The sequence below is a fragment of the Mixophyes fleayi genome, chromosome 3 (assembly GCF_038048845.1).
Source record: "Mixophyes fleayi isolate aMixFle1 chromosome 3, aMixFle1.hap1, whole genome shotgun sequence".
NCBI lineage: Eukaryota > Metazoa > Chordata > Amphibia > Anura > Limnodynastidae > Mixophyes > Mixophyes fleayi.
This window is the reverse complement of record NC_134404.1, coordinates 158,475,151-158,499,973: the sequence shown is the minus strand read 5'-3', so window position 1 is coordinate 158,499,973 and position 24,823 is coordinate 158,475,151. Positions and strand designations below refer to the sequence as shown.

Sequence of the window (24,823 nt, the reverse complement as noted above, 5' to 3'; positions counted from 1 at the left end):
GATAAAAAATAATAATGGTCACATTCCTTTGCACGTTAAACTGGTTGATATTTTATTTATGTAAACTATAATAAAATAAATTGATATAAAAGTATTAAAAAAGACAAACATTTAAAACCACAATATTCAACAAATTAAAACCAATAGTTAGAAAAGGCCTGTAAAGGATGGTATAATCAAGAGAAAAACCGTCTCTAAAGAGAGGTCCTCCTTGTGTGCAGGATGTAACAAAGTCCAATTATGGTAACTTCAATAGCTAGTACTGAAAGCAGCGTAAATGATTCACAAATGAAAGTGACTGTGCATATCGTTACTCACGAATGTTGTAGCGTTCAATAGAGGTAACGTCTTTCAGTAGTTCCTCAGTATTATATTGAATGCATCCCTAACAAGTGATAAAAGCAATTCTGATCATGTGATTTCTAATGCAAGTGAGAATACAGCTGACAGTTCTTTAACAAGTGGCAGATCGAGTGTAGCCTCAAAGGCGATTGAGACACTTATCTCTTTGTGAATTAGTGCCTGTACTGCACAACACCTTCATGCGGGCTGAAACCACTTTAGTACAGCTGGGCAAAACCGAATGTTCAGAAGCAAAAAACATAAGCTCCAAAATGTTCAATAATCACATTTCCATCATACATGACCGGATGACATCGGGACTGTAAGCACTGATTAACTTACTGGCAGTGGACACTCTTCAATTGAAAATAATAGTTCTATTCAAGTAAATAAACAGGCATATGGACCTTAACGCGTTTCAGTGCTATATGCACTTTCATCAGAAGGATTTGAAGTAAAGGGGTGGAACCCACGTTCTATTTAAAGAAGTATCAAGCCCATCACATACTAAATGTATAATTCAATACAGAAGTGTTCACAGACACAACAATTGATTAATTGAATCAAATATGAAAGGAATGCGACGTTAAAATATATTAAAGAAAATAACTTGTTAAAGTATGGAGGGATCTCTATAGTTATAAATATAATTCAGATGTTTTACAGATACTTTGAGAAAGTATTGAGAGGCTCAGGAAAAAACGATATGATATAATCTTAAAACCTGAGCTTTGCACTACATGTAACAGATAGATACTACCTGGGAAGCTACCTCAGCATGTTAGCCCTCACCATTCATCATCATCATTTATTTATAAAGCACAGCAAATTCCGTAGTGCTTTACAATTGGGGACAAACATAGTAATAAACAATATTGGTTAATACAAAGAGATGAGAAGGCCCTGCTTACAAGCTTACAATCTATGGGTCAATGGGAAACGGACACAGGAGGTTAAGTCTACATATTGTATTTCGGTCCATCCAGATTACAAAGGTAAAAAGTAATTAGTATGCTATGTGATCCAGACACACCGCAATGTTGGTACGGGGTCAGAGTGTTGTTGTCTTGTGTGAATTGTGTAAAGGATTGTAATAGGGTAAACTAGTGAGGTTAAGAGTGTGGTTGAGGAAGCTTGCCTGAAGAGGTGAGTTTTCAGAGAATGCTTGAAGATTTGCAGACCAGAAGAAAGTCTTATTGTGCGAGGGAGGGAATTCCCAAGAGTGGGTGCAGCTCGAAATAAGTCCTGTAAACGGAAATGGGAGGATGTAATGAGAGTGGATGGGAGACGCAGATCTTGTGCAGAACAGAGTTGTTGAGTTGGGAGATATTTTGAGACAAGAGAGGAGATGTATGTTGGTGTATTTTTGTTGATGGCCTTGTATGTTAGTAAAAGTATTTTATATTGGATTCAGTAAAAATCAGGTAACCAATGTAGAGACTGACAGAGTGATTCAGCAGAGGAAGGACGATATGCAAGGAAAAATCAACTTAGCCGCTGCATGCAAAATAGATGGTAGGGGCTTGAGTCTGTTTTGGGGAAGACCAGTAAGAAGGAAATTGCAATAGTCAGTGCAGGAGTTAATGAGTGCATGAATTAGAGTTTTTCCAATGTTTTGTATAAGATATGCGCATATTCTGGAAATGTTTTTTAGATGTATGTAACATGATTTAGATATAGGTTCAATGTGGGGAACAATGGATAATTCTAAATCAAGGGGATTTATGGCCATGTTGTCAATAAAAATAGAAATGTCAGGTAGGTAACTTCTGTTGGTGGGTGGGAATATCATTAACTCTATTTTTGAAAGATTAAGTTTAAGTTGATGAGAGGACATCCAAGATGAAATGGCTGAACGCTGGACAACACAGAAGGCGAGAGTTTAGGAGAGGATAGATAAATTTGGGTATCATTCGCATAGAGATGATGAGGAAATCCAAAAGAGCTTATTAGTTTTCCTAGAGAAGTGGTGTAGATAGCAAACAGCAGAGGACCTAGTACTGAGCATTGTGGTACTCCAACTGATAAAGAAATTGGAGCAGAGGTGGATCTAGAGAAATTAACACTGAAAGAGCGATTAGGTAGGATGAGAACCAGGATAGGACAGTGTCTTGAAGACCTAGGGATTGTAGTGTTTGTATGAGAGCAGAGTGGTGAACGGTGTCGAATGCAGCAGAGAGATCCAGGAGAATTAGAGGAGAGTAATGCCCTTTATATTTTAGCAATGATCAGATCATTGACAACCTTAGTCAGCGCAGTCTCTGTGGAGTGTTGAGAGCGAAAGTCTGACTAAAAAGGATCCAATAGGTTGTTTGCGGAAAGGAAGCGTGTGATGCGAGTGTATGCAAGTCTCTCTAGAAACTCGGAGAGACATGGGAGCTAAGAGAGGGGAGGTAATTTGAGATAAAGTTTGGGTCCGAACATTGTTTTTTTTCTAACAAGAGTAACCACTGTGTGCTTGTATAATGACGGGAAGATATCAGTATAGAGAGAGAGATTACAGATTTTAGTTAGAGGAGGAGACAGGGATCTACCGATTGTAAGGGTATAGGATCAAGAGGACAGGAGGTAAGAAGAGTGTAAAACTTCCTTTCCATTTGTGGGATCAAATGAATAGAGGGTGTCAGAAGGAGCTGAGAAGGAATTGAGCTGATTGCTTGTCGAGGAGGATGATACCATTTCTAGTCTGAACTTATCAATCTTGTCCTTGAAGTAGGAAGCAAGATCCTGGGCAGTGATAGAAGTTTGAGGGTTTGGGATGGGAGGATTGAGAAGAGATGTAAATATGTTAAACAGGCATTTGGGCTTAGAAGCCTGAACATTGATGAGATATTGGAAGTATGTTTGTTTTACAGTGTCCAGAGCATTTCGATATGAGTGGTAGAAAGTATATGTGAATAAATCCTTAGAGGTACGAGATTTACACCATTGATGTTCTGCCTTACTGGAAAGTATTTGAAGATTTTGTGTTACTTTAGTGTGTCACGGTTGACATCAAAGTTGAAGTGTAGTATAATTTTTTGCTGGAGCCACTTGATTGAAGGCTGTTGCAAGGGTACGTTGAAAATGAGGTACTGTCATACCAGGAGAGGAGAATGTAAAGGTTGAGGAGAGAAGGTGTTGGAGAGAGGTGGAAAGAGTTAAGATTTCTGTGGGTTTGAGGAGGCTTGTTAGAGTTTGTTAGCAGAGAGGTTAAGGTAGTGCGGGTGAGCATGTAGCTGATAAGGTGATGATCCAAGAGGGGGAAAGGCGTGTAAAGGAAATCCGAATCTGAGCATAGTCTAGAGAAAACAAGATGAAGGCAATGGCCATCCCGATGAGTAGAGGATTCAACCCACAGGGAGAGGTCAAGGGAGGAGGTTAAAGAGAGTAGTTTGGAGGCAGCATTGGAATGTGGATTAGCAATGGGAATGTTGAAATTGCCCAGAAATGGTGGGGATGTCAGAAGAAAAGAAGTGTGAGGGCCATGCAGAGAAATCCTAAAGAAATTGTTGGTGCACTCCAGGGGGCGATAGATCGCAGCAACACGCATAGCGAATGGATTAAAAATCCGAATAGCATGTAGTTAAAAAAATGTGAACGTAATTGATGGGACATTAGGTAGAGATGTGAATATGCATTGTGGGGAGAGAAGTAGTCCAACCCCACCTTGTCAGTCTCCAGATCTAGGGTTGTGGGTGAAATGGAGACCAGCTAGGTTTCAGTTATTGCTAGAGGGTTGAAGTTGTTTGATAGAAAAAGGTTGTATATTGATGTAAGTTTGTTACAAATGGAGCACACATTCCAAAGGGCACATTTAAAGGACTTTGGAAGACAGAGGAGACAGGTGATGTATTTGAGGTTTGCTGGTTTGTGGTAGTGTTCAGATATGTGTATTGGAGGAGTGTAGGGGACCTGGATTAGGTGATATCACCAGCTATAAGAAGCAGAGAGATAGGTAAGAGGATTGTAAAATGTGTGACATTTTATTTGCTGGTGACAAGAGGAGGCTGTTTCAGTTAGTGAATATAAATAAGAGAAAAGTTCATGAGTGTTAACTAGAGGTTAGTGGAGTAATGAAGGGGCAATGTGGACAAATGTTTGCGCTGCAGGCAAGGTGTAGGATGATACAGTCCTAAAGATAATGTCTTGAAAGGAGATTAATAAAAGTAATTTGTTAAACAGTGCAATTTAAGCGTAAAAGACAACAAATTTGTTGGAATTTAAAGAAATACCTAGTTGCAATATCCAGTGTAGTTAGAGAATTAGTGCAGAGTTAGGCTGCAGCACATGTAAGTTGTTCCTGGAAGTCTTCCGATGTTGTCCAATGTTTGTCTAACTGTGTTGACACTGTGTTACTGAACACTTTGTTAAAAATCCCACTCCATTCTGTTGAGTGCAGCCAAACGTTGTGACACGAGGCCTGTGTGTAACATTGTTGGTCTGGTCAACCTGGCATTCTGATAGGTGGGTAACTTCAGCCATTCAGCAGCCAGACTACTGGTGGATAGCATGTGCGGTACAACATCCGCTAGAATACCAGGATTACTCTAGTGCAGATATTTTCAAACCCATATATATATATATATATATATATATATATATATATATATATATATATATATATATATATATATATATTGTAACAAAAGGAGGGATTTAGCTGGCAATATGCAGAGAAAGCAGGGAAGTAGAGTAAAACATTTGTGCAGTAATGCACCAAGATTGAATGTAAAGACTTATGTATGAAAAGCAATAGTTTAAGTTTGGTTAAACTTACATGATTTGAAATGCTTCCTTTCAGCAAACAGACAGGGTGTGTCTGTTAGTGCAAACAGAGCCAGGGATGGGCGTTTCCTCTTAAAGAGAAGGTGGGTGTGTCACCTGTCCATCAAGCTGAGGCTGGGGGAGGAGTATCAGGTATAAAAGCTTGTTTATCATTTGTGCACTGAAACCAATGCTGGGGAAGCTGGCTGGTCTTGAGAGAGCTGAGCTATGTCTAGCTAGCGTTTAGGGTCTCAAAGAATTGCTGTGAAATCTGTACGGTGTCAAAACATTTACCATCTTGACAATAAAACTACATAAAAAGGAAGAAGTTGTTCGCGTGTGCTTCAGCAGTAGCGGGCTCTTGCCACAAGTGGTGTCAGGAGTGGGATACTCCAGGAAGCAAGTTTCCGCTACCCAACCCGCGCAGACGTCAACATGGAGGAAGTACCGAGAACCCTCGTGAATGTGGCCGCTGCGCAGCAACAGCAGCAAGCTCAGATGCTACGAGTTGCCGAGGCACAGGTGGAAAACACAAGGCTCTTAAGGGAAGAGTTAAGCCAGGTGAGGCATGACAGAAATGAACCACCTGGTCCTGTTTTACAGAAAATGTCGCCAGTTGATTATATAGAAGCATATCTGGTGTCCTTTGAGAGACTTGCAAAAAGGGCAAAATGGCATCCTAAAGATTGGGCTGAGAGACTGGCGCCATATCTGACTGGTGAAGCTCAGCGAGCTTATATGGATCTAGATGAAGAACGGGCCTCTGATTATTTGTGCCTAAAGTCTGAAATATTGGCTCGCATTGGAGTTTCCGGGCCAGGCCGAGCCCAGCGCTATCACCAATGGCGCTATGATAAAGAAAAAACCGGTCAAAGCGCAAGTGGCTGAGCTTTCTAAAATTTTAAAGAAATGGCTGCAGCCTGAGGAGAATTCGCCTTCTCGGATTATTGAAGTTCTGGCAATAGATCACTGCATCCGGGGGCTGAACCGCGATTTGCAAAGGTGGGTTCTGCAATCAGACCCACAAACTTATGAAGAGCTTGCCACCGTGGTAGAAAGGTTTTGTGCGCTACAGCAAATGACTAAAGAACCTGCATTTGTGCCAAAGCCGCTGCCATGCCAAAAGCCAGGTTTGACAATCGTTGCTACAGGGCCCAATGGCAAAACTGCTACGGACAGAGGGCCAGGTACAAAGCTGTCTAATCTGAAGTGTTTTGAATGTGGTGAGCCAGGCTACATTAAGGCAGAGTGTCCTAACCTACAGGAACCCATGGACTGTTCCGTGGCACATATTGGGCCTGCATTTCCAAGCTGTTTTACCATGAGTCCCACACCAGGAAATCCTTGTTTGTTCTGCATGACTGTGCTAATCAACCAAAACCTTGTTCTGGCCTTGGTTGACTTGGGGAGTGAACTCTTATTGGTTTCCAGCTCTGCCTTACCCGAAAACATAACTTCTCGGTTGCCCAAGGTGAAGGTTCTTTGCGTACATGGCACAACAGAGGAGTATGAAAGAACAATACTACCAGTCACACTCAAAGACAAAACTGTTATGGTGGTAGCTGCCATAGCACCTAGACTCCCATATCCACTCATTTTGGGGCGAGACTTCCCACTGTTTAATGATGTCCTCGGTGAGTGGATCCGGACGGACATGCCGGCAACTGATGCAACGGTCGGAAGCCCGGTCTTAAAGGAACCGCCTAAGAATCCACAAAATCTGGACATCGATCCTTGGGAACCGCCAAACCGGAATGCCATCCTGGGAGTCCCAGCAGGAGTTCCACAAAAGCATCCAACTGCGGGGAAACATGGACAGTCCAAACTAGCATTGGTCGGTGATGTCGCAGATGAGCCCACCCCGCCTGTCAGTGAGGATACGGACTGGTCCCCAATACCAATTTTGTTTCCTCTGCAGGACTTTGCTCGAGACCAACTTAATGATGCCACTTTGGAACATGCCTTTAAAAGTGTGACTGAGGTAAATGGGGTAGCGAAAGCCACCCAGCCTGCAGAAGGTATACCATGTTTTATTGTTAAAAATTATTTCCTGTATAGAGTTGCTAATGTACAGGGGGAAAAAGTAGAACAATTAATGGTTCCTCAGGTCCATGTACCCCTAGTGTTAAAAGCAGCACACACGTCTGTGGGGGACACCTAGGGGAGGATAAAACACAGGAACGAGTTCTGCTTAGGTTTTACTGGCCCGGTGTACACATGGCAGTGAAAAAGTATTGCCAGTCCTGTCCCTTTTGTCAGAGAACCTGTCCCAAACCCATGTACAGGGCACCTCTCATTCCAATACCAATAGTACAAGTTCCCTTTGAACGGATAGCTATGGACCTTGTGGGGCCACTGGAAAAATCCGCACGTGGGCACCAATATATACTAGTGGTGCTTGACTATGCAACCAGGTATCCAGAGGCAATTCCCCTACGAAACATAAAGTCCAGCACCATAGCTAGAGAACTTGTATTGATGTTTACACGCTTGGGAATACCCAAAGAAATTCTCACAGACCAGGGTACTCATTCATGTCTAAACTGATGAAGGACATATGCCAGTTGCTAGGGGTTACGGCGCTTCACACCTCTGTATACCATCCACAAAGAGATGGCTTGGTGGAACGCTTTAACTGCACATTAAAGCACATGCTCAGGAAAGCAGTGACTCAAGAGAAAAAAGATTGGGACACTTTTATTCCCTATTTGATGTTTGCCACCCGTAAGGTACCTCAAGCTTCAACAGGGTTTAGTCCCTTTGAGTTATTGTTTGGGAGACAGCCCAGGGGTATCTTGGATATGTTAAAAGAAGGGTGGGAGCAGCAAGGTCCCAGGGAGCCAAATCTGGTCCAATTTGTGTCCCAAATGTATGAGAGGCTAGGAAAGATAGGGCCCATTGTGCAGCAACATGTAAAAGAGGCTCAGGAACGACAGAGAAAAAGTTATGATTAAAGTGCTATTGTTCAATCTTTCAAGCCTGGGGACAAGGTCCTAGTCCTGGTTCCCACCCAGGAAAGCAAACTTTTCGCCCATTGGCAGGGTCCATATGAAATTCTAGAGGCTGTCCATCCTGTCAATTACAGAGTCCGCCAGTTAGGTAGGAGAAGGGAGGTGCAAATATATCATGTTAACCTCCTTAAACCTTGGCATGATGAGGAAACCTCTCCTCGGGTAGTAAGTACTGCCATTGAAAAGTCTGAAGTGCCCATAGAGCCAGCTTTGCCCATTCAGCAGAGACAACAGACTGAAGAAATGATTCGCCGGAACAGGGATCTATTCTCTTCCATTCCATCTTAATCGAATTCGACATTGTCACTGCGCCAGGAGTCATTGTAAAACAGAAGCCGTATCATATTCCAGAAGCCAGACGGGTTGACGTGAGAAAGGAGACCGAGAAGATGCTCCAGTTAGATGTGATTGAAGAGTCCACTAGTGAATGGAATAGTCCCATTGTGCTTGTCCCGAAACCCAATGGGACAATTAGGTTCTGCAATGACTTTAGGCGCCTAAACAGTATGTCGCAGTTTGATGCCTATCCGATGCCACGTGTGGATGAACTAGTGGAAAATCTTGCTGGTAGCAATTATTTGACAACCCTTGATCTAACAAAGGGTTATTGGCAAGTTCCCCTGACTTCCAAGGCCAAGCCAAAGATTGCATTTTCCACCCCTGATGGTCTCTATCAATATAAAGTCCTACCCTTTGGGTTGCATGGGGCACCTGCCACCTTCCAAAGGGCCATGAATAAATTGCTACGACCTCACAAGGCTTATGCAGCCGCTTACCTGGACGATATAGTGATTTATACCCCAGACTGGGGATCACATTTAGCCAAAGTTGAGGCGGTCTTAGCTTCATTAAGGTCAGCAGGGTTAACAGCTAACCTAGAGAAATGTGCCATAGTCATGAGAGAAGCCAAATATTTGGGGTACGTTGTTGGTCGATGGCATGTAAAATCCCAGCTAGACAAAGTGGAGGCAGTCAAAAATTGGGCAAGACCAGAGAAAAAGTTGCAGTTAAGAACCTTTTTAGGCTTAGTAGGTTACTACAGGCGGTTTGTAAGCCACTTCGCCACTAGAGCTGCTCCACTTATGGACATGTTAAAAAAAAGTTGTTCAGATAGATTAACCTGGTCTGATTTTGCAGAAACCGCCTGGTCTGATCTTCGGTTAGCTCTTTGTTCCTCCCCAGTTCTACAAGCACCAGATTTTACCCGGAGGTTCTTCCTCCAAACTGATGCTTCTGGTGTTGGCTTAGGTACAGTCTTGTCACAGGAAAAAAATGGAGTAGAAAATCCTGTCCTGTACCTAAGCCGTTACTTGCTTCCAAGGGAACAAAAATATGCCACTGTGGAGAAAGAATGTCTTGCCATAAAATGGGCTACAGAAGCTCTGCGCTATTATCTCCTAGGCAGAGAGTGCACCTTAATAACAGACCATGCACTATTGAGATGGATGCAGAACAACCGGGAGGTAAATGCCAAGGTAACCCGCTGGTTCTTGGCACTGAAATCTTTCAAGTTCTCAGTAGAACATAGACCTGGGATTCTACACAAAAATACAGATGCGTTGTCACGAAAATATGCACTCCTCGCGAAGTCCACGCCCCCCTACTTGGAGACGCTAGGGGGAGGGATATGTAACAAAAGGAGGCATTTAGCTGCAAATATGCAGAGAAAGCAGGGAAGTAGAGTAAAACATTTGTGCAGTAATGCACCTAGATTGAATGTAAAGACTTATGTATGAAAAGCAATAGTTTAAGTTTGGTTTAACTTACATGATTTGAAATCCTTCCTCTCAGCAAACAGACAGGGTGTGTCTGTTAGTGCAAACAGAGCCAGGGATGGGTGTTTCCTCTTAAAGAGAAGGTGGGTGTGTCACCTGTCCATCAAGCTAAGGCTGGGGGAGGAGTATCAGGTATAAAAGCTTGTTTGTATCATTTGTGCACTGAGACCAACACTGGGGAAGCTGGCTGGTCTTGAGAGAGCAGAGCTATGTCTAGCTAGCGTTTAGGGTCTCCAAGAATTGCTGTGAAATCTGTACGGTGTCAAAACATTTACCATTCTGACAATAAAAACTACATAAAAAGCAAGAAGTTGTTCGCGTGTGCTTCTGCAGTAGCGGGCTCTTGCCACAATATATATATATATATATATATATATATATATTACACACGCACATATACACACACACACACACATATGTATTGTGGAAAGCACGACAAACAAATGCTGCTGACACAGGTTTGCTGAACCACTTTGAAAATATTTACAAAGTCAAGCGACCCTAATGCTAACTAGACAGATAGTTCACAAACTGGATAGCGGCCACTCATTGGCATTGGTCACAACACCCACAGCAGAAGTACGGTTACTTAAGCTCCCTCCCATGCACGGCACTAGCTGTTCGCTTAATTAATTAATTACACCCAGGTGCTCCATACCTGTGTTCCAGTGATGTGTGTGCAGAGTTAACTTGCAGATTCTTAATTAAACTATTAGTCTCTTCTTTAATAGTATGTGGCAGACTGCCCCTATTGCCACAGTTATATATATATATATATATATATATATATATATATATATATATATATATAAAATGTCAAAGTATTCTGGTATACCATGATATGGATGATGCCACTTATTCCGAATGATAGAGGTTGCAATGTAGTCAAAGTGTAGTGGCGGAGAGCTGTCCATTCTGAATAAGTTGCTGTCAGCATGCTGCTGCCGCCATTGGAGATCTGCAGCGTCGGGTTTCAAATAAGTCTGTTTATATTGTAATCGCTTTTTGGTAAATTAGGATTTTAAAACGATTACCACCAAGAGATTTAAGGACTGAGTTATTGGGATCATAATTGCAAATCTACCTGGGATCTGCAGCTTGCACAACCTTTAGAGATTTGGGGATTTTCATTACCAATACACACTTGGGGCTAGATTTACTAAGAGTCGAGTCTGGTGGGTTAGTGGTCCAAACCGACGCATTTACTATAGGCTTGAGGCTTAAATTTAAAATGACTGGCGATGTATGGTGGATTGAAAAAGCTAAACCACCAACGGTTTGAATGAAACCGCCATCCAAAAGACAGGACAGGACAGTTTTAATACCTGCTTCAGAATGGCTGGATAGCTTAAACATGCTGTTTGAACTATTTTGCCATTCAGGGCAAAACGAATTAAATAACTTGTGAGGGGAAATAAAAATTCACTATATTAAGGGGATAAAATGATTTAATTATTATATTATTCGGACAGTAGGTAATGACAAATTGTGCAATATAAATTATTATATCCACCATTAACAATCAGTTAATATTATATATTCACATTTCCCACATAATTTAATGCAATAAGTGTCCCTTTAAAAAGAATATATATAAAAAAAATCCCCCATAAGTTATTAAATAAATTTTGTCCCTTTATCAATAATGATTTGCCAAATATTTAAAATGTCAATGGTGCTTTCTCTTATGTTCTGAATGGCAGAATAGATCAAACAGCAGCAGTGTGAGCAATCTCACCATTCACCTCTTTTATTTTGTTCGTTTAGATGGCTCTTTTGCGGCATTTTTGAAGACCCCAGCTTAGTAAATGCAGCTGTTTGTATGTCCATCATAGTTAAATCGGGATAGCGGTTTGTAAAGTGGTGGTCTTGAAAAATGTAATTTCTGGCCATTTTGACAGCAGTTTGGGCTTTAGTAAATCCGCGGGTTCAAAACAGACGGAAAAATAGCCGAAAAGCGGCGGTTTGAGCAAAGCGCCTTTTAGTAAATCTAGCCCTCGGTCTAGTTCATAGCCGTGAGAGGTTTGGTGATTTAGTGCATAGCTGTCAGTGTTTTGGAGGTCTGTATTGCATAGTCACCATAGATTTGAGTGATTTGGAGTTCTACATTTCATTCTCACCAGATATCTGAGGGTCTGAACTATTGTCACCACATGTGTAGGGTCTATATTGTGTGATGATAACAAAGATGTTTTCAGTAGTGCACTCGGATGTCAGCATCTTGGACACTAAACTGTTCTCTGTATTGTATAGTGGTTACTATCTGTATTAATTGCTGGTCAAGAAAATGCTTGATGAACTGTAAATTGTTCATTAGAATACTCAGCATTGTACATGGGTCAGTAGAATTTGCTTAGCATTGTATATAGATCTTTGAGTGCTCTGTGCACCATATAAGAATCACTGTATGTCACTAGAATGTATACTAGGCACTACTGTATAGAAGTCACACGAATAAGGTCTACATTTAATCCTGGTCAGATGGGTCTCATTATATTTCATTATAGGTCTTTAAAATATGCATTTTTCATATGTTTAATTGGCTGCGTGAAAACATGTTTTTGACCAAGCTTTGGCACAACGTTTGTGTAGGCGCTACTGGGCACAATGTATAAGGAGGATGAACGTGAGCACATAGCGCCCGCCAACCTTGCAAAGGTAAAAGTGGGCTGTGGTCAAGATGCTTGACTTTCAGTCTGTAGGAAGAGGTGCAGATCATGGGTCTTGGTTAGGCGCAAGTCTAAAGCAGACCCTTGCAGGATTCTACCGTACATTACATACACTAACCAATTCAATATAAGGCATTTTGATTCAATAATAATAATAATAATAATAGTTTAAAAAAATTACAGTAGCGATATTTCATGTTTTAGTACAGTGATGGCTAACTTGTGACACTCCAGGTGTAGTGAAACTACAAGCCCCAGCATGCTTTGCCAGCTATCAGCTAGTTATCTACTGGTAAAGCATGCTGGGACTTGTAGTTTCACAACACCTGGAGTGTAACAGGTTAGCCATCACTGTTTTAGTACAATAAAATATTTGGGTGATAGATGCAGCCATTTATACCCTACTTACAAAAAAATAATACACAGATATAATGCAAATAAAACTTTACCACACTTTTTATTTTTATTTAAAAAACCAACTTTCTCTGTGTTCCTATTACATGCAATCATCCACTCTTCAGTAAACATATCAAGTATGCATTGCCTCCTAACAGTCCCAATTTCCTGCAGCTAAAAGCCACAAGACTAGGTTATTGGAGTCATGGCTATGGCAAATTAAAGCATGATCTACTTCTGTAAAGATGAGGTCAGTTTTGTTACAATTTTTATTCAGCAATATTAGGAGGTGTCTGTGTGGATTTGCAAACCCGATTTCAAATGTGCAGACAGATTTGGGGGAGAGGGATGTTTTCCTAGTTGAAATCGAAATCACAGTGTAAAAATAAAGCTGCCCAGTTTTGTGTACTAAAATAAAAACATGCAGCATTTTGCTTGCATGTAAAAAAAAACAAAAACATAAAATGTGTTTTCATCCCTTGATCGCAACATTTGACCATGTGCAAATTAGCTGGATTCGCTCCTAATTCTAAAATGACACCTTTAAATTTATGTAAAACTACAAATTATAACGTGTAGTGTCTGACGTAGATATGAACAACAGGTATAATTTCACATGAATATACGGTATATACTCGTGTATAAGCCGAGTTTTTCAGCATACTTTTGTATGCTGAAAAAGGTCCGGTCCCTCGGCTTCAACTTCTGCATATGCGTTCCAACACAGGAAGTTCGGTATTTGGAACGCAAACTTGCGTTCCAAATGCGGAACTTCCTGTTGTTGCTGCCGGGTAAGTGAAAAAAAATAAAAATCTCTCTCTTCTCTTCTCTCTCTCCTCTCTCTCTCTCTCCTCTCTCTCTCCTTTTAATTTACAGTTGAATTACATAATGAACAAACAATACAGCCACCATGTTCATACATTTATATCCCTAACCCTTTATTTAGGTTAGGTTGTACCCAATGCCAATTATTTTATAATCATTTATGAATGTTCCTTGTCATCTACTGTTATTTATGGTTTAGCTAAAAATGATTTCATAGATTGAACCTATCATTTTTATTTAGGTTTTTAAATTAGCGCTCTTTTCCACCCTAGGCTTATACTCAAGTCAATAAGTTTTCCCAGTTTTATGTAGTAAAATTAGGTGCCTCGGCTTATATTCGGGTCGACTTATACTCGAGTATATACGGTAACTGCAAACCAATCACAAATGCATGTCATCAGAATAAACTACATATGTAGTTAAAATATTATTAGAATATATAGATATATAGATTTATTTTTTTATATACACACACACTTTACAGAGACCTTTAAATATACCAAAAGAAGCAGGAAATCCCTCATCCCATGTATATCTCTACAGGAGTTTGAATCTCAGGTCACTGACATCAGAAGATGAGGAACATAAAAGAGGGAATTGCAGCTACCCGTGCTAGTGACTGCAGTTAATTTATACCTCTCAGACTGCAGAATGATTAATAACAGTCATGTTATGTTACAGATAAAACATGTATTGGGAAAGAAACAATGGCATTATCACATGCCATAACTGTATTTTATAAAATAAATGGAAGTGCCAAAAGTAGCCTTTAAATTAGTAGCTATAATTCTTTAATATATTTTATGGCATGAAAGAACATTAGGATGAATATCATGTTATAGATTACAATCTGTATGATACAATAGATCTTATTTTTGTAGTTTTTCACCAAAGAGGTTGCAGCGAGTGACTATTCCTATCTGTACTGGCTAATGCTTTCCAATGATTAGTGTTATAGCAACATATTATAAATATACAACATTTATCAGACTATCTGACTATAAAATATGTCCCACTCTTATTTTAACAGGTGTTAGGTAAATTTTAAAATAGATTATGTTGTCAGTTCCATTTCAGCCTCATTTAGACTTACCAGTAAATCCAGCAAGAAGGTGCTATGTTGTACTGCAGGGGGCGAGGGGCAAATTTCAAATGTGCAGACAGATTTGGGGGAGAGGGATGTTTTCCGAGTTGAAATCGAAATCACAGTGTAAAAATAAAGCTGCCCAGTTTTTGTACTAAAATAAAAACATGCAGCATTTTGCTTGCATGTAAAGAAAACCCCTTAAAGATGTATTTTCATCCCTTGATCGCAACATTTGTCCATGTGCAAATTAGCTGGATTCGCTCCTAATGCTAAAATGACATCTTTAGTGTTTACAGTGCCAAATGGATTTAAATTTATGTAAAACTACAAATTATAATTTGGTAATTACAAATTGTGATGTAGCAGTGTGGATTCCTCTTTGCCCCATACGAGGAGAAATCTGCGATGTTGAGGTACCGTAAAACGTGCACAACCGTGATGTTCGGAGGAATTGAATATGCCCCTAAGAAGGTAATGGAGCAAATAATTGATTGGCACACTAGTCACCTGGCTCCATCCTGCTATATTAACCAGTAGTGTGGGCACCTGGAGATAGCCTGGCATCTGTGGATATCAAGACGTAGAACATCTATATATGCTGAAATTGTGTATTGCTGAAAATTACCAGAAAATGGCATTTGTTGCAAGTAATTATTTTCCATAGTGGAATATAGCAATGTGTCTACTGTAAACATGTTTTCCACACACTTTAAACATCTCTCTTATATATAGCAAATTAGAGAGATACCACAGTATACCTGAAGCTGAGAGCTAGACAACTACCCCTTGATCACCATTGTTGTGTGACAGGATCATTTAGCTTATGAGTCACTTTTACCTTTGCAGTCTGGCTGGATCGAAATGCAACATATTGACTTAACCTCATGTGTCAAGTTCCCATTGTCCCATAGATTGTAAGCTTGCGAGCAGGGCCTTCTCACCTCTTTGTCTGTTTTACCCAGTTTGTTTATTATGTTTGTTACCAATTGTAAAGCGCTGCGGAATATGCTGGCGCTATATAAATAAATGATGATGATGCACTGAATCATTCTTGTTCGTGCCCAATTGTACAGGTGAAATGAATGCACTACAAATGGACAACCTCTTCAAAGCTGATGTTTTGACTTGTAGCAAAGTTTCTCTCATTTAACTGTATAAAAATATTGCCGCAAATGTGAGAAGCCCCATTGTGTCCAGAACTATACATTATTTACGGACCATTACGTTTTCCAAATACTATGAAATAGCACAAGGTCAATTATAAGTGGAAGAGCTGAAACTAAGGTCTGTTGACCTGGTTATTTGGTGTTTGATAATACACCTAGGCCTTAGAGGTTGCTGTACTGTAGTTGTGTTTCTGTCCCTCTGGAACAGCGGGAAGTGGTGATTGTGAGTGGCTGGTGAGGTTAGCTGGTCAGTATTGCTCCGGTCCTCCTCTCACTTCATCCTTCAAAGCAGCGTCTTCTTTGCTATGGTGACGAAAGAGAAGGGGATGGCATATCCCCTCCTCTATCCTCCTTCCCAGATGGAGTCAACTTGTGGTCAGTACGTTGGGTGAATTTAAAGCTGTCTTCTGTGGCCGACAGGGAAATAAAACTGGGCACAAATTAAACTTGGCACCCACAGCCCATTCCCCGGGTGTCCAGGCAGGACAACTCCACTAGCTGGGACTTTTAGTTCCACACCAGCTGGAAAGCCAAAGGTTGCCTAAGCCTGGTGCACACCATTTTCCCCTCCCCCGTTTTAACCATTGTAGATAATGGTTTGGGTCACTGCATTAAAAACTATTGCGAACATGCAATATTGTAAATGTGGTGCAGTTCATGAGTTTTACATTCATTTTATTGTAAATTCTAACAATTCATTCCAAATGACATTGCAAACGGAGTTAGCAATAACTGTAATTTGCTGCATATTTTCATTGCTAGCTAAAATTAATACTGGTAAAATATGCCTAGTGATAAATTAAAGTTTACCATTATTCACCAACACAGACAACCCAATTCACATATTTTATAGAAGTTTGAATGAGAAATATCATCATTTATATGAATAACAGATCATTATTAATTCTTAGGGCTTCTTTATGGGATATCCATAATAATATACTGACTGGCTGCATTGTATTTGTATTCCTAACAAACCCTTTTCCTATATCTCAAATTTATTCTTCCAGATAGAAGTTTTCAGAATGAAAGGTCTAAAGAACATTTCTGTACCATGATGAAAAGAAGTTACACAAACAGAAGACTGTGTCTCACTTCCTTTTCCAAGTGCAGAATAATTATTTTAGAAAGTAAATTGTTATGCGTCTGTTATTAATTAGAAGATAGAAAAGTGAAATATACTGTACAATTAAATGTGGAATCCTTCTTGAATGACATGCTGCACTGGCTTTAATATTTGTGGAAGAAACATCGCTCTTCGGAAATGAATTAAACATATCCTTCTGGATAAATCATACAATCCTGTATTTTGCTGTTGTGTGTGTGGAAAAGGAGCCCTTAAAAAAAGCTTTATATTTGTTAGTTATTTTACGAAAAATAAATGTGCCGTAATATTTACCTCGACTCTACTGTAAAGAAAAAGCAAGTGAAATAAGTTGTGTATATGTATATGTGTGTATATATATATATATATATATATATATATATATATATATATATATATATACACACACACACACACACACAATATATATACATATACACACACATTTATTATGTTTGAGCTACTGTTTCCCATTATGTAATCTACACTTATTTTTAGGTAAATACTGCATGTATATAAAACACTAAAAAGATGTATCCACATATAAATTTTTTGTTGCGAATTAAGCACTGATAAATGTATTCGTTGAAATGCATGAACAGCATTTGTACAAAAGTGATGTGATAAAAAATAATATACAAAGGCCTAGACCTAATACTTTTTACATATCGAGTCCCTCAGCCCACAGACATCTGCACATGTAAGCAGGCATCATGTGGTACAAAATACCATATGTTAATAAAAATGATAGTCTGTCTTAATGCAAGCTCCGATAGCAGTGTCTACTCTTAACAGTTTGGTTAATGTACCACCACTATGCAGTTCCTAAATTGTAGATACTTAAATATATGTTACTAAAAATGGCAATGTATTTGTAATGTGATATATACACTCAGTGGCACTTTATTAGGTACACCCTTTTCTGGTATTGAGCAGAACAGAACAGTCTAAATTCTTTGTGGCAATAGCTTTAACCTATCTGGCCGTTCTCCTGTTCTCTCAAATTAACAATGTGTTGTTAATGCCTGAATTGCAATTTACTGGATGTTTATAAACAATAACTGATGCTCTTGACCAAGTCTGCATGCTTTTATGAGAATTTTGTTAGCCTAGCCCAGTGGTTCCCAAACCTTTTCAGTTTGCGGTACCCTTAGAGTCTCCATAATTGTTTCAAGGCACCCCTCCAAAATAATTACCAAGCAGTCCCGTAGTAGTTGGGTCAAAAGAACCTAATAAGTTTTTAGGTCAAGACAGAAATAGTTTTTAAGTTGTATGCAAAAATAATACACATAAATCCAAGGGAAAAGAATATTTTTATATATTTTTTTTTTTTCAATTATATTTCTGCCAAAGAATAATTTATGGCTAACTCACACTGTGCTCTCCTTCATCTACACACACTGTGCCCCCCTCTGCGTCCTCCTCTCACTCTGGGGCCCTCTCTGCGTCCTCCTCTCACTCTGGGGCCCCCTCTGCATCCTCCTCTCACTCTGGGGCCCCCTCTGCGTCCTCCTCTCACTCTGGGGCCCCCCCTGCGTCCTCCTCTCACTCTGGGGCCCCCTCTGCACCCTCCTCTCACTCTGGGGCCCCCTCTGCGCCCTCCTCTCACTCTGGGGCCCCCTCTGCGTCCTCCTCTCACTCTGGGGCCCCCTCTGCGTCCTCCTCTCACTCTGGGGCCCCCTCTGCGTCCTCCTCTCACTCTGGGGCCCCCTCTGCATCCTCCTATCACTCTGGGGCCCCCTCTGCATCCTCCTCTCACTCTGGGGCCCCCTCTGCATCCTCCTCTCACTCTGGGGCCCCCTCTGCGTCCTCCTCTCACTCTGGGGCCCCCTCTGCATCCTCCTCTCACTCTGGGGCCCCCTCTATGTCCTCCTCTCACTCTGGGGCCCCCTCTGCGTCCTCCTCTCACTCTGGGGCCCCCTCTATGTCCTCCTCTCACTCTGGGGCCCCCTCTGCGTCCACCTCTCACTCTGTGCCCCCTTTGCATCCCGGGGGCAAGGAAGAGGACAAACAAACAAACAAAAACAAACTTACCAATCCGGCAGCGCCCGGGACCCAGCATCGTCCTCTCTCCTGCCGCTTGTCACTGAATGTCGAGCGTGATGACGTCATGCCCGATATTCAGTGAGAAGCAAAGAGGGATGATGGTGGGTCCCGGGTGTTGTCGGATTGGTAAGTTGTTCCCCCCCCCCCCCCCTCTACCTGGCCACGGCACCCCTTGGAGCCGCGGCGCACACTTTGGGAGCCGCTGGCCTAGCCAGTATATGTGGCTACTATAGGCTTGAGAACCTTTTTTTTTTTAATCATCTAATATGTGGACACCAAAGTATTTAAGGAAAAAAATATTTTTAAGATTCAATTAGTAATATTTGGTTTAGATTTTCTACTCAACTATATAGAAGTTAAGTTATATAGTTTAATTGTAATACATTTAGAGACATAGAAGGGTGTCTTGCTACCCTAGTTTAAATAATTATTTAACATTCAAAAGAGCTTAAATAATTAAAATTTTGCATTATCAGCTTGGGTAAAACGCAATATGCAGCAAACCCGTTATCTAGAATAGAGGGTTTTAATAAACAGCGGTGAGATTTTGACTCATCATATTGTCACTTCTGATTTATTTTTCAGGCATTACATCCATTTCCATTATTAATATCACATCTTCGCATGGAATCTGTTTATAGTACACTTATAAAATATCTATTCTGTTAAAACATAAATAAAAATATTCAATAGAGATCCACTTTCGAAAGAAAGGCAGGCTGATTTAGGGGATGACAGAAATAAGCTTCCACAAACTATTTCAATGTGGGGATTTTGATTTACTCCAAAACACAAAAGGAATACATGTTTTTGGAAGTGTCTCATAAAATGTTTTTATATTCTTGTCTTCTTAAAAGTTAATGAAGAAACACAAAAACTGTTTTGAGAGTGAACAATTTAATAAATGTTTCAACTGTATGATAAAATGGAACAGATCATCTTCAAAGTCATCTATTTTATTTTGTAAACATATTATAAAATGTACCCGCTACGACTCTGGTAAGATGTTGAAAACAAAACTATAGTAGATGTTAAAGTTCACCTGTCGCTTTCATACAGTGGGGGCAGCCAAATTATAGTCTACGTTTCAAACTCTCAACAAGGCCTTTATCATTTGACAGCGCAACATACCCTACAATATTAGCACTAATCCAATGTAATTCATACCCACAAGGCAAGAAGGTAATATTAAAGAATGGCAACAGGAAATTGTCATCCTGCAGTACAACACCAGTACACAGCATATACCGCACCATGTGACTTGACCTTTGGTGCCCAGTTCCACTTCTTGCTGTGTTCTATGCACAACGTAATGTCAGATACAACCAAGGCTTTGGAGGATGGTCAGTTACTTTCAGCTTTCCACAAGGGTTGACGACCTGACAAAGGTATTGTTGAGAGACTGAAACGTCAACTATGATTTTTTTTTATATCACAGGAATAAAGTGCATGATTTTTGCCCCCACCAATATACCAAGTCTAGTACGTGCCCTCCAATTTCTTCTTTCTTATTTGTTTCAAGACTTTGTGAGGAGCACCCCAGCAATTACCTCCATTCCAGACTTGAGTGCCGAACCAATATATTATATAATATATATATGATTTTTATTTTATATATGAGTGCTTAAGTGGATTCATCTTGTATGCTCACATTTGGTTAGAAGTGCTTGTTTATGTCATTAAACCAATAGTGGGATCCTTCTCATCTTATTTTCTGTGCATTCATAAAATGCAGACAAGCCATTCTGTATGAACCAGTGCTTCATGGCCATTAGCCAGGCTTTATAAATGGTATTCATAAGCAACAGTAGATTCCTAGTGAATGAATGGACTAGTTTCTTATGAATATTGGTTTCAGCTCATATAATGGCTGCCTCTACTGTATACAGGTGGCAGGTGCTGTTTAACACTTCACATCAGTGAAGTATATTTCTCCCGCTTCAAAGTTGCAAAACGGTCATCTGTCAACCATTAAAATGCTTTTGAACAAAGTAAGCCACAAAGTCCAGTTCATGTACCTCCAAGCATGTAGTTCTAGTCTTAACCATTAAATAACGTAAATGCTCCATAAGAATGGACTATAAACCTTATGAAACAACAATCTGATTTATTTGACCAGTTTATAACAGAACTTTCTGAGATAACAGTTGGTACCACAAGGTTTCAAGCCAGGGTGTCAATTTTCACAGCACATTCATGACAAAAGTCAACTGTCACTGATCAAATTCAAGTCACAACTGTACGGTTTTATTCTTATTAACGGAGAGGACACCAATATAATGATCTAAATAAACTATTATAAATAACTATGGTTACATCATGTTCACTCGAAGCAGACATCCAGAACTTAGAAAAAGTGGTCCATAAATGGAATGAATAGAGGCCGCCAAAGAATGTCAGTTTAATGGCTCTACAAAGCGGTAACCGTACATATTATAAATGGATGATCTGCTTCTACATATGTTAAGCCACTGGGGAAGTGTCAAAATATAATCTGCTAACTATTTGGTGATGAAACTAAACACAAATCTCAGTGCAGTAAAACATACACATATGTATGTTATGTTTTAAACCTCTAAAATCAGATGCTTCCAATCTACCTTAAAATTAGACATAAAGTTCTAGCACAGACTGTGAACGTCTGACCATGGATTCTCTAATGAAGGGGAATAGGTGTACAATGTTACAGCTTACGGAGTAATAACAGTCCATGGATTGGTATTAAGTATTTTAGGCCATAAATGTGGAACAATGACACTGCCTCCCTCCCTCTTGATTAAGTATTTTTCCAGCATTAACCCAGGAGACACCGTAGAATATGTGCCCTACAAAAGAGCAGGCTGCACTGTGTTTCATGGCTTTCCCTGCTTGGAAAATAGTGCCCAAAAGCCTTCATGTTTGAGCACACAAAACAGTTTATCCAAGGTAAGGCCTCACAAATCGAAATGCATGATAAATAAAATCAAAAAAACAAAACTACAAAAAAGAGCCTGCTAGGGCCGTAGAGCACATTACTAATGGGCTACTAGATCAAAACATCAAAAAGGATGAATTAATAAAACCTCACAATTAATAAAACCTGTTCACTTTATATTAAAACCTCTATTACACGATTATGGAATGTTTAGTTTGAACAGACCCCTGTCTGGCAGAGGACTGTTTCCCTTTATCTACTAATCCCTTAGTGCAACAATTAATTCACCGGACAGTTACTTAAGCAGATTCTGCAGCATTGCAGTAGCGTACGTTGGTCGGGCTTGTCTGCTTTCAATAGCGCTACTCAAGTATTGAATTCCACCACAGCGCTCCCAAATCTCTTCAAACTGTCTGGGCAGAATCTCTGCTCCTTTTTTTCTTGTCAAGCCGGTTTCTTCAAGGTTCAGCTCACACATCTCCATGTCATCTTTGCCTGGAAATAGTTCAAATATTGTTCAATAAATCTTTCTGCAAATGTAAAGCATGCAAAGCAAACTGTATATTTCATATACACGCAAAGTCATATGGAGAACTTCCCATGGATTTAAAAAAAAGAATATATATATATATCAAAATTTTAAATCTAAACTAACAGTTTCTTTAACTTTGTATGTATTTATGTTAGTTTGCTGAATGGCTGTGACTGTTTTTGTATCCGTCCACAAAAGCCTGTGGCTAGAGGTGAGCAAAATGTCATTTGCCTTGTTATGCAATTCTCTGCAAAACTATGCTGGCAGAATTTGACCCTAAATATTTCCAGTCTAACCCCAACTAAACCACACAGCAAAATAAACTTACCACCATCGTTCAAGCTCTATTTATTAATTCTGATTTCACGGAATGTATGTAGTCCATGACTACAGTGGGGAATGGTATTCTAAAGAATGTTAAAGCAAAAGTGAAACTTCACACAACATGAAAATGGGCTATTCATTCTCAGAACTTGATTTGCACAAACTTTCGCCCATCCCTACTGGTTTGTACTTTAGTGGGCTGCAATATTATATTGTAAAAAATGCTCTACACAGAACTCAAGCTGCCTTTTATTTTCAGCTATAACCGTCGTATATGTATCTGTAACTGTAACTATCACTACAGCAAATTGGTAAAGCATTTTTGTGTAAGAGAATATGTGCTTTGCACAATTATTGACAGCGATCTCAAGCTGGCCAAACACATCAAAGGGAATCTCCAGGTTTGGGCAATTGCATCCATTTTTGATCTGTCAACACACATAGCCTCCTGTAACTTGAAATGGGGAGTGGTGCAAACTTGATCAATAGGGCTGAATGTACACTGATCAACCACAACATTAAAACCATGCCTAATATTGTGTAGGTCCCCACTGTGCCACCAAAACAGCTCGAACCCTCTGAAGGTGTCCTGTGTTTTCTGGCTTCAAGATGTTAGCAAATGATCCTTTAAATCCTGTAAGTTGCGAGGTGAAGACACCATGGCTCGGACTTGTTTTTCCAGAACGTTCCACAGATCTTGGGAGTTTGGAGGCCAAGTGAACTCTTTGTCATGTTCCTCAAACAGTTCCTGAACAATTTTTGCAGTGTGGCCAAGTGCTTTATCCTTCTGAAAGAGGCCACCTGCCATCAGTGAATGCAGCTGCCATGAAGGGGTGTACTTGGTCTGCAACAATGTTTAGGTAGGTGATACATGTCAAAGTAACATCCATATGAATGACAGGACCCAAGGTTTCCCAGCAGAACCTTGCCCAGAGCATCACACTGCCTGTGCCTTCTTCCAATAGTGCATCCTGGTGCCATCTCTTCCCCAGATAAACAATGCATACACCCCTGGCCATCCACAGGATGTAAAAGAAAACATGATTTGATCCATCAGACCAGACCACCTTCTTCCATTGCTCCATGGTCCAGCTCTGGCTTTCTAATGCCCATAGTAGGTGCTTTCAGTGGTGGACAGGGGTCAGTATGGGAACTCTGACTGGTCTGTGGTAACGTAGCCCCATACGCAACAATCTGCAATGCGCTGTGTGTTCTGACACCTTTCTATCATAGCCTGCATTAATTTTTTCGGCAATTTGTGCTACAGTTGCATTTCTGTGGAATTGGACCAGATGGGCTAGCCTTCACTCCCCACACGTATCAATGAGCCTCGGGTATCCATGACACTTTCGCTGGTTCACCAGTTGTCCTTCATTAAACCACTTTTGGTATGTACTAACCACTGAATACTGGGAGCACCCCACAAGATCTGCCGTTTTGGAGATGCTCTGACCCAGTCGTGTAGTCATCACAATCTGGCCTTTGTCAAAGTCTTCAAGAACTGACTGCTCACTTGCTGCCTAATAAATCCCACCTCTTGACAGGCGTCATTGTAATGACATAATCAATGTTATTCACTTCACTTGTCAGTTTTTTTAATGTTGTGACTGATTGGTGTACTGTTTATATCCAGCTGTATTGACAGAATACATCATCCTTCACTGTACACAAGCCAGTAGTAGAATGTGGAATAATAAGAGGTAATGAGAGAGGTTCCGGGAGAAGAATGCCTGATTTTGTATCCAATTTGGCCAGTCATGTGGGTGCCCTAATTTGAACATATAATCATTTCAGATTTGCTAATGACTGTTGGTAATAGGTCCACGCTTTGCTATTTTGGTTTAAATCAGACAAATAAATCACTAGGTATGTGGTCACCCTAAGA

The 24,823-nt window shown here is 40.2% G+C and overlaps 2 protein-coding genes across 12 annotated transcripts in view; one reads left to right on the top strand and one right to left on the bottom strand.

The window, feature by feature from the left end:
* IMPG1 (interphotoreceptor matrix proteoglycan 1) overlaps positions 1-17,317 on the top strand; it is a 288,481-nt gene extending 271,164 nt beyond the window's left edge. For all 4 annotated transcript variants that reach the window (XM_075202665.1, XM_075202667.1, XM_075202666.1 and 1 more), the window contains one exon: positions 17,028-17,317. Coding sequence is in view for 1 of the 4 variants with exons in the window: in XM_075202667.1 (XP_075058768.1) it covers positions 17,028-17,031 (4 nt within the window). In the remaining 3 variants the exon portion in view is untranslated. The remainder of the gene's footprint in view (positions 1-17,027) is intronic.
* A 2,731-nt stretch (positions 17,318-20,048) lies between these two features.
* MYO6 (myosin VI) overlaps positions 20,049-24,823 on the bottom strand; it is a 205,516-nt gene continuing 200,741 nt past the window's right edge. For all 8 annotated transcript variants that reach the window (XM_075202655.1, XM_075202656.1, XM_075202657.1 and 5 more), the window contains one exon: positions 20,049-22,577. In XM_075202655.1, the coding sequence (XP_075058756.1) occupies positions 22,378-22,577 (200 nt within the window). In that variant the 3' untranslated portion in view covers positions 20,049-22,377. The remainder of the gene's footprint in view (positions 22,578-24,823) is intronic.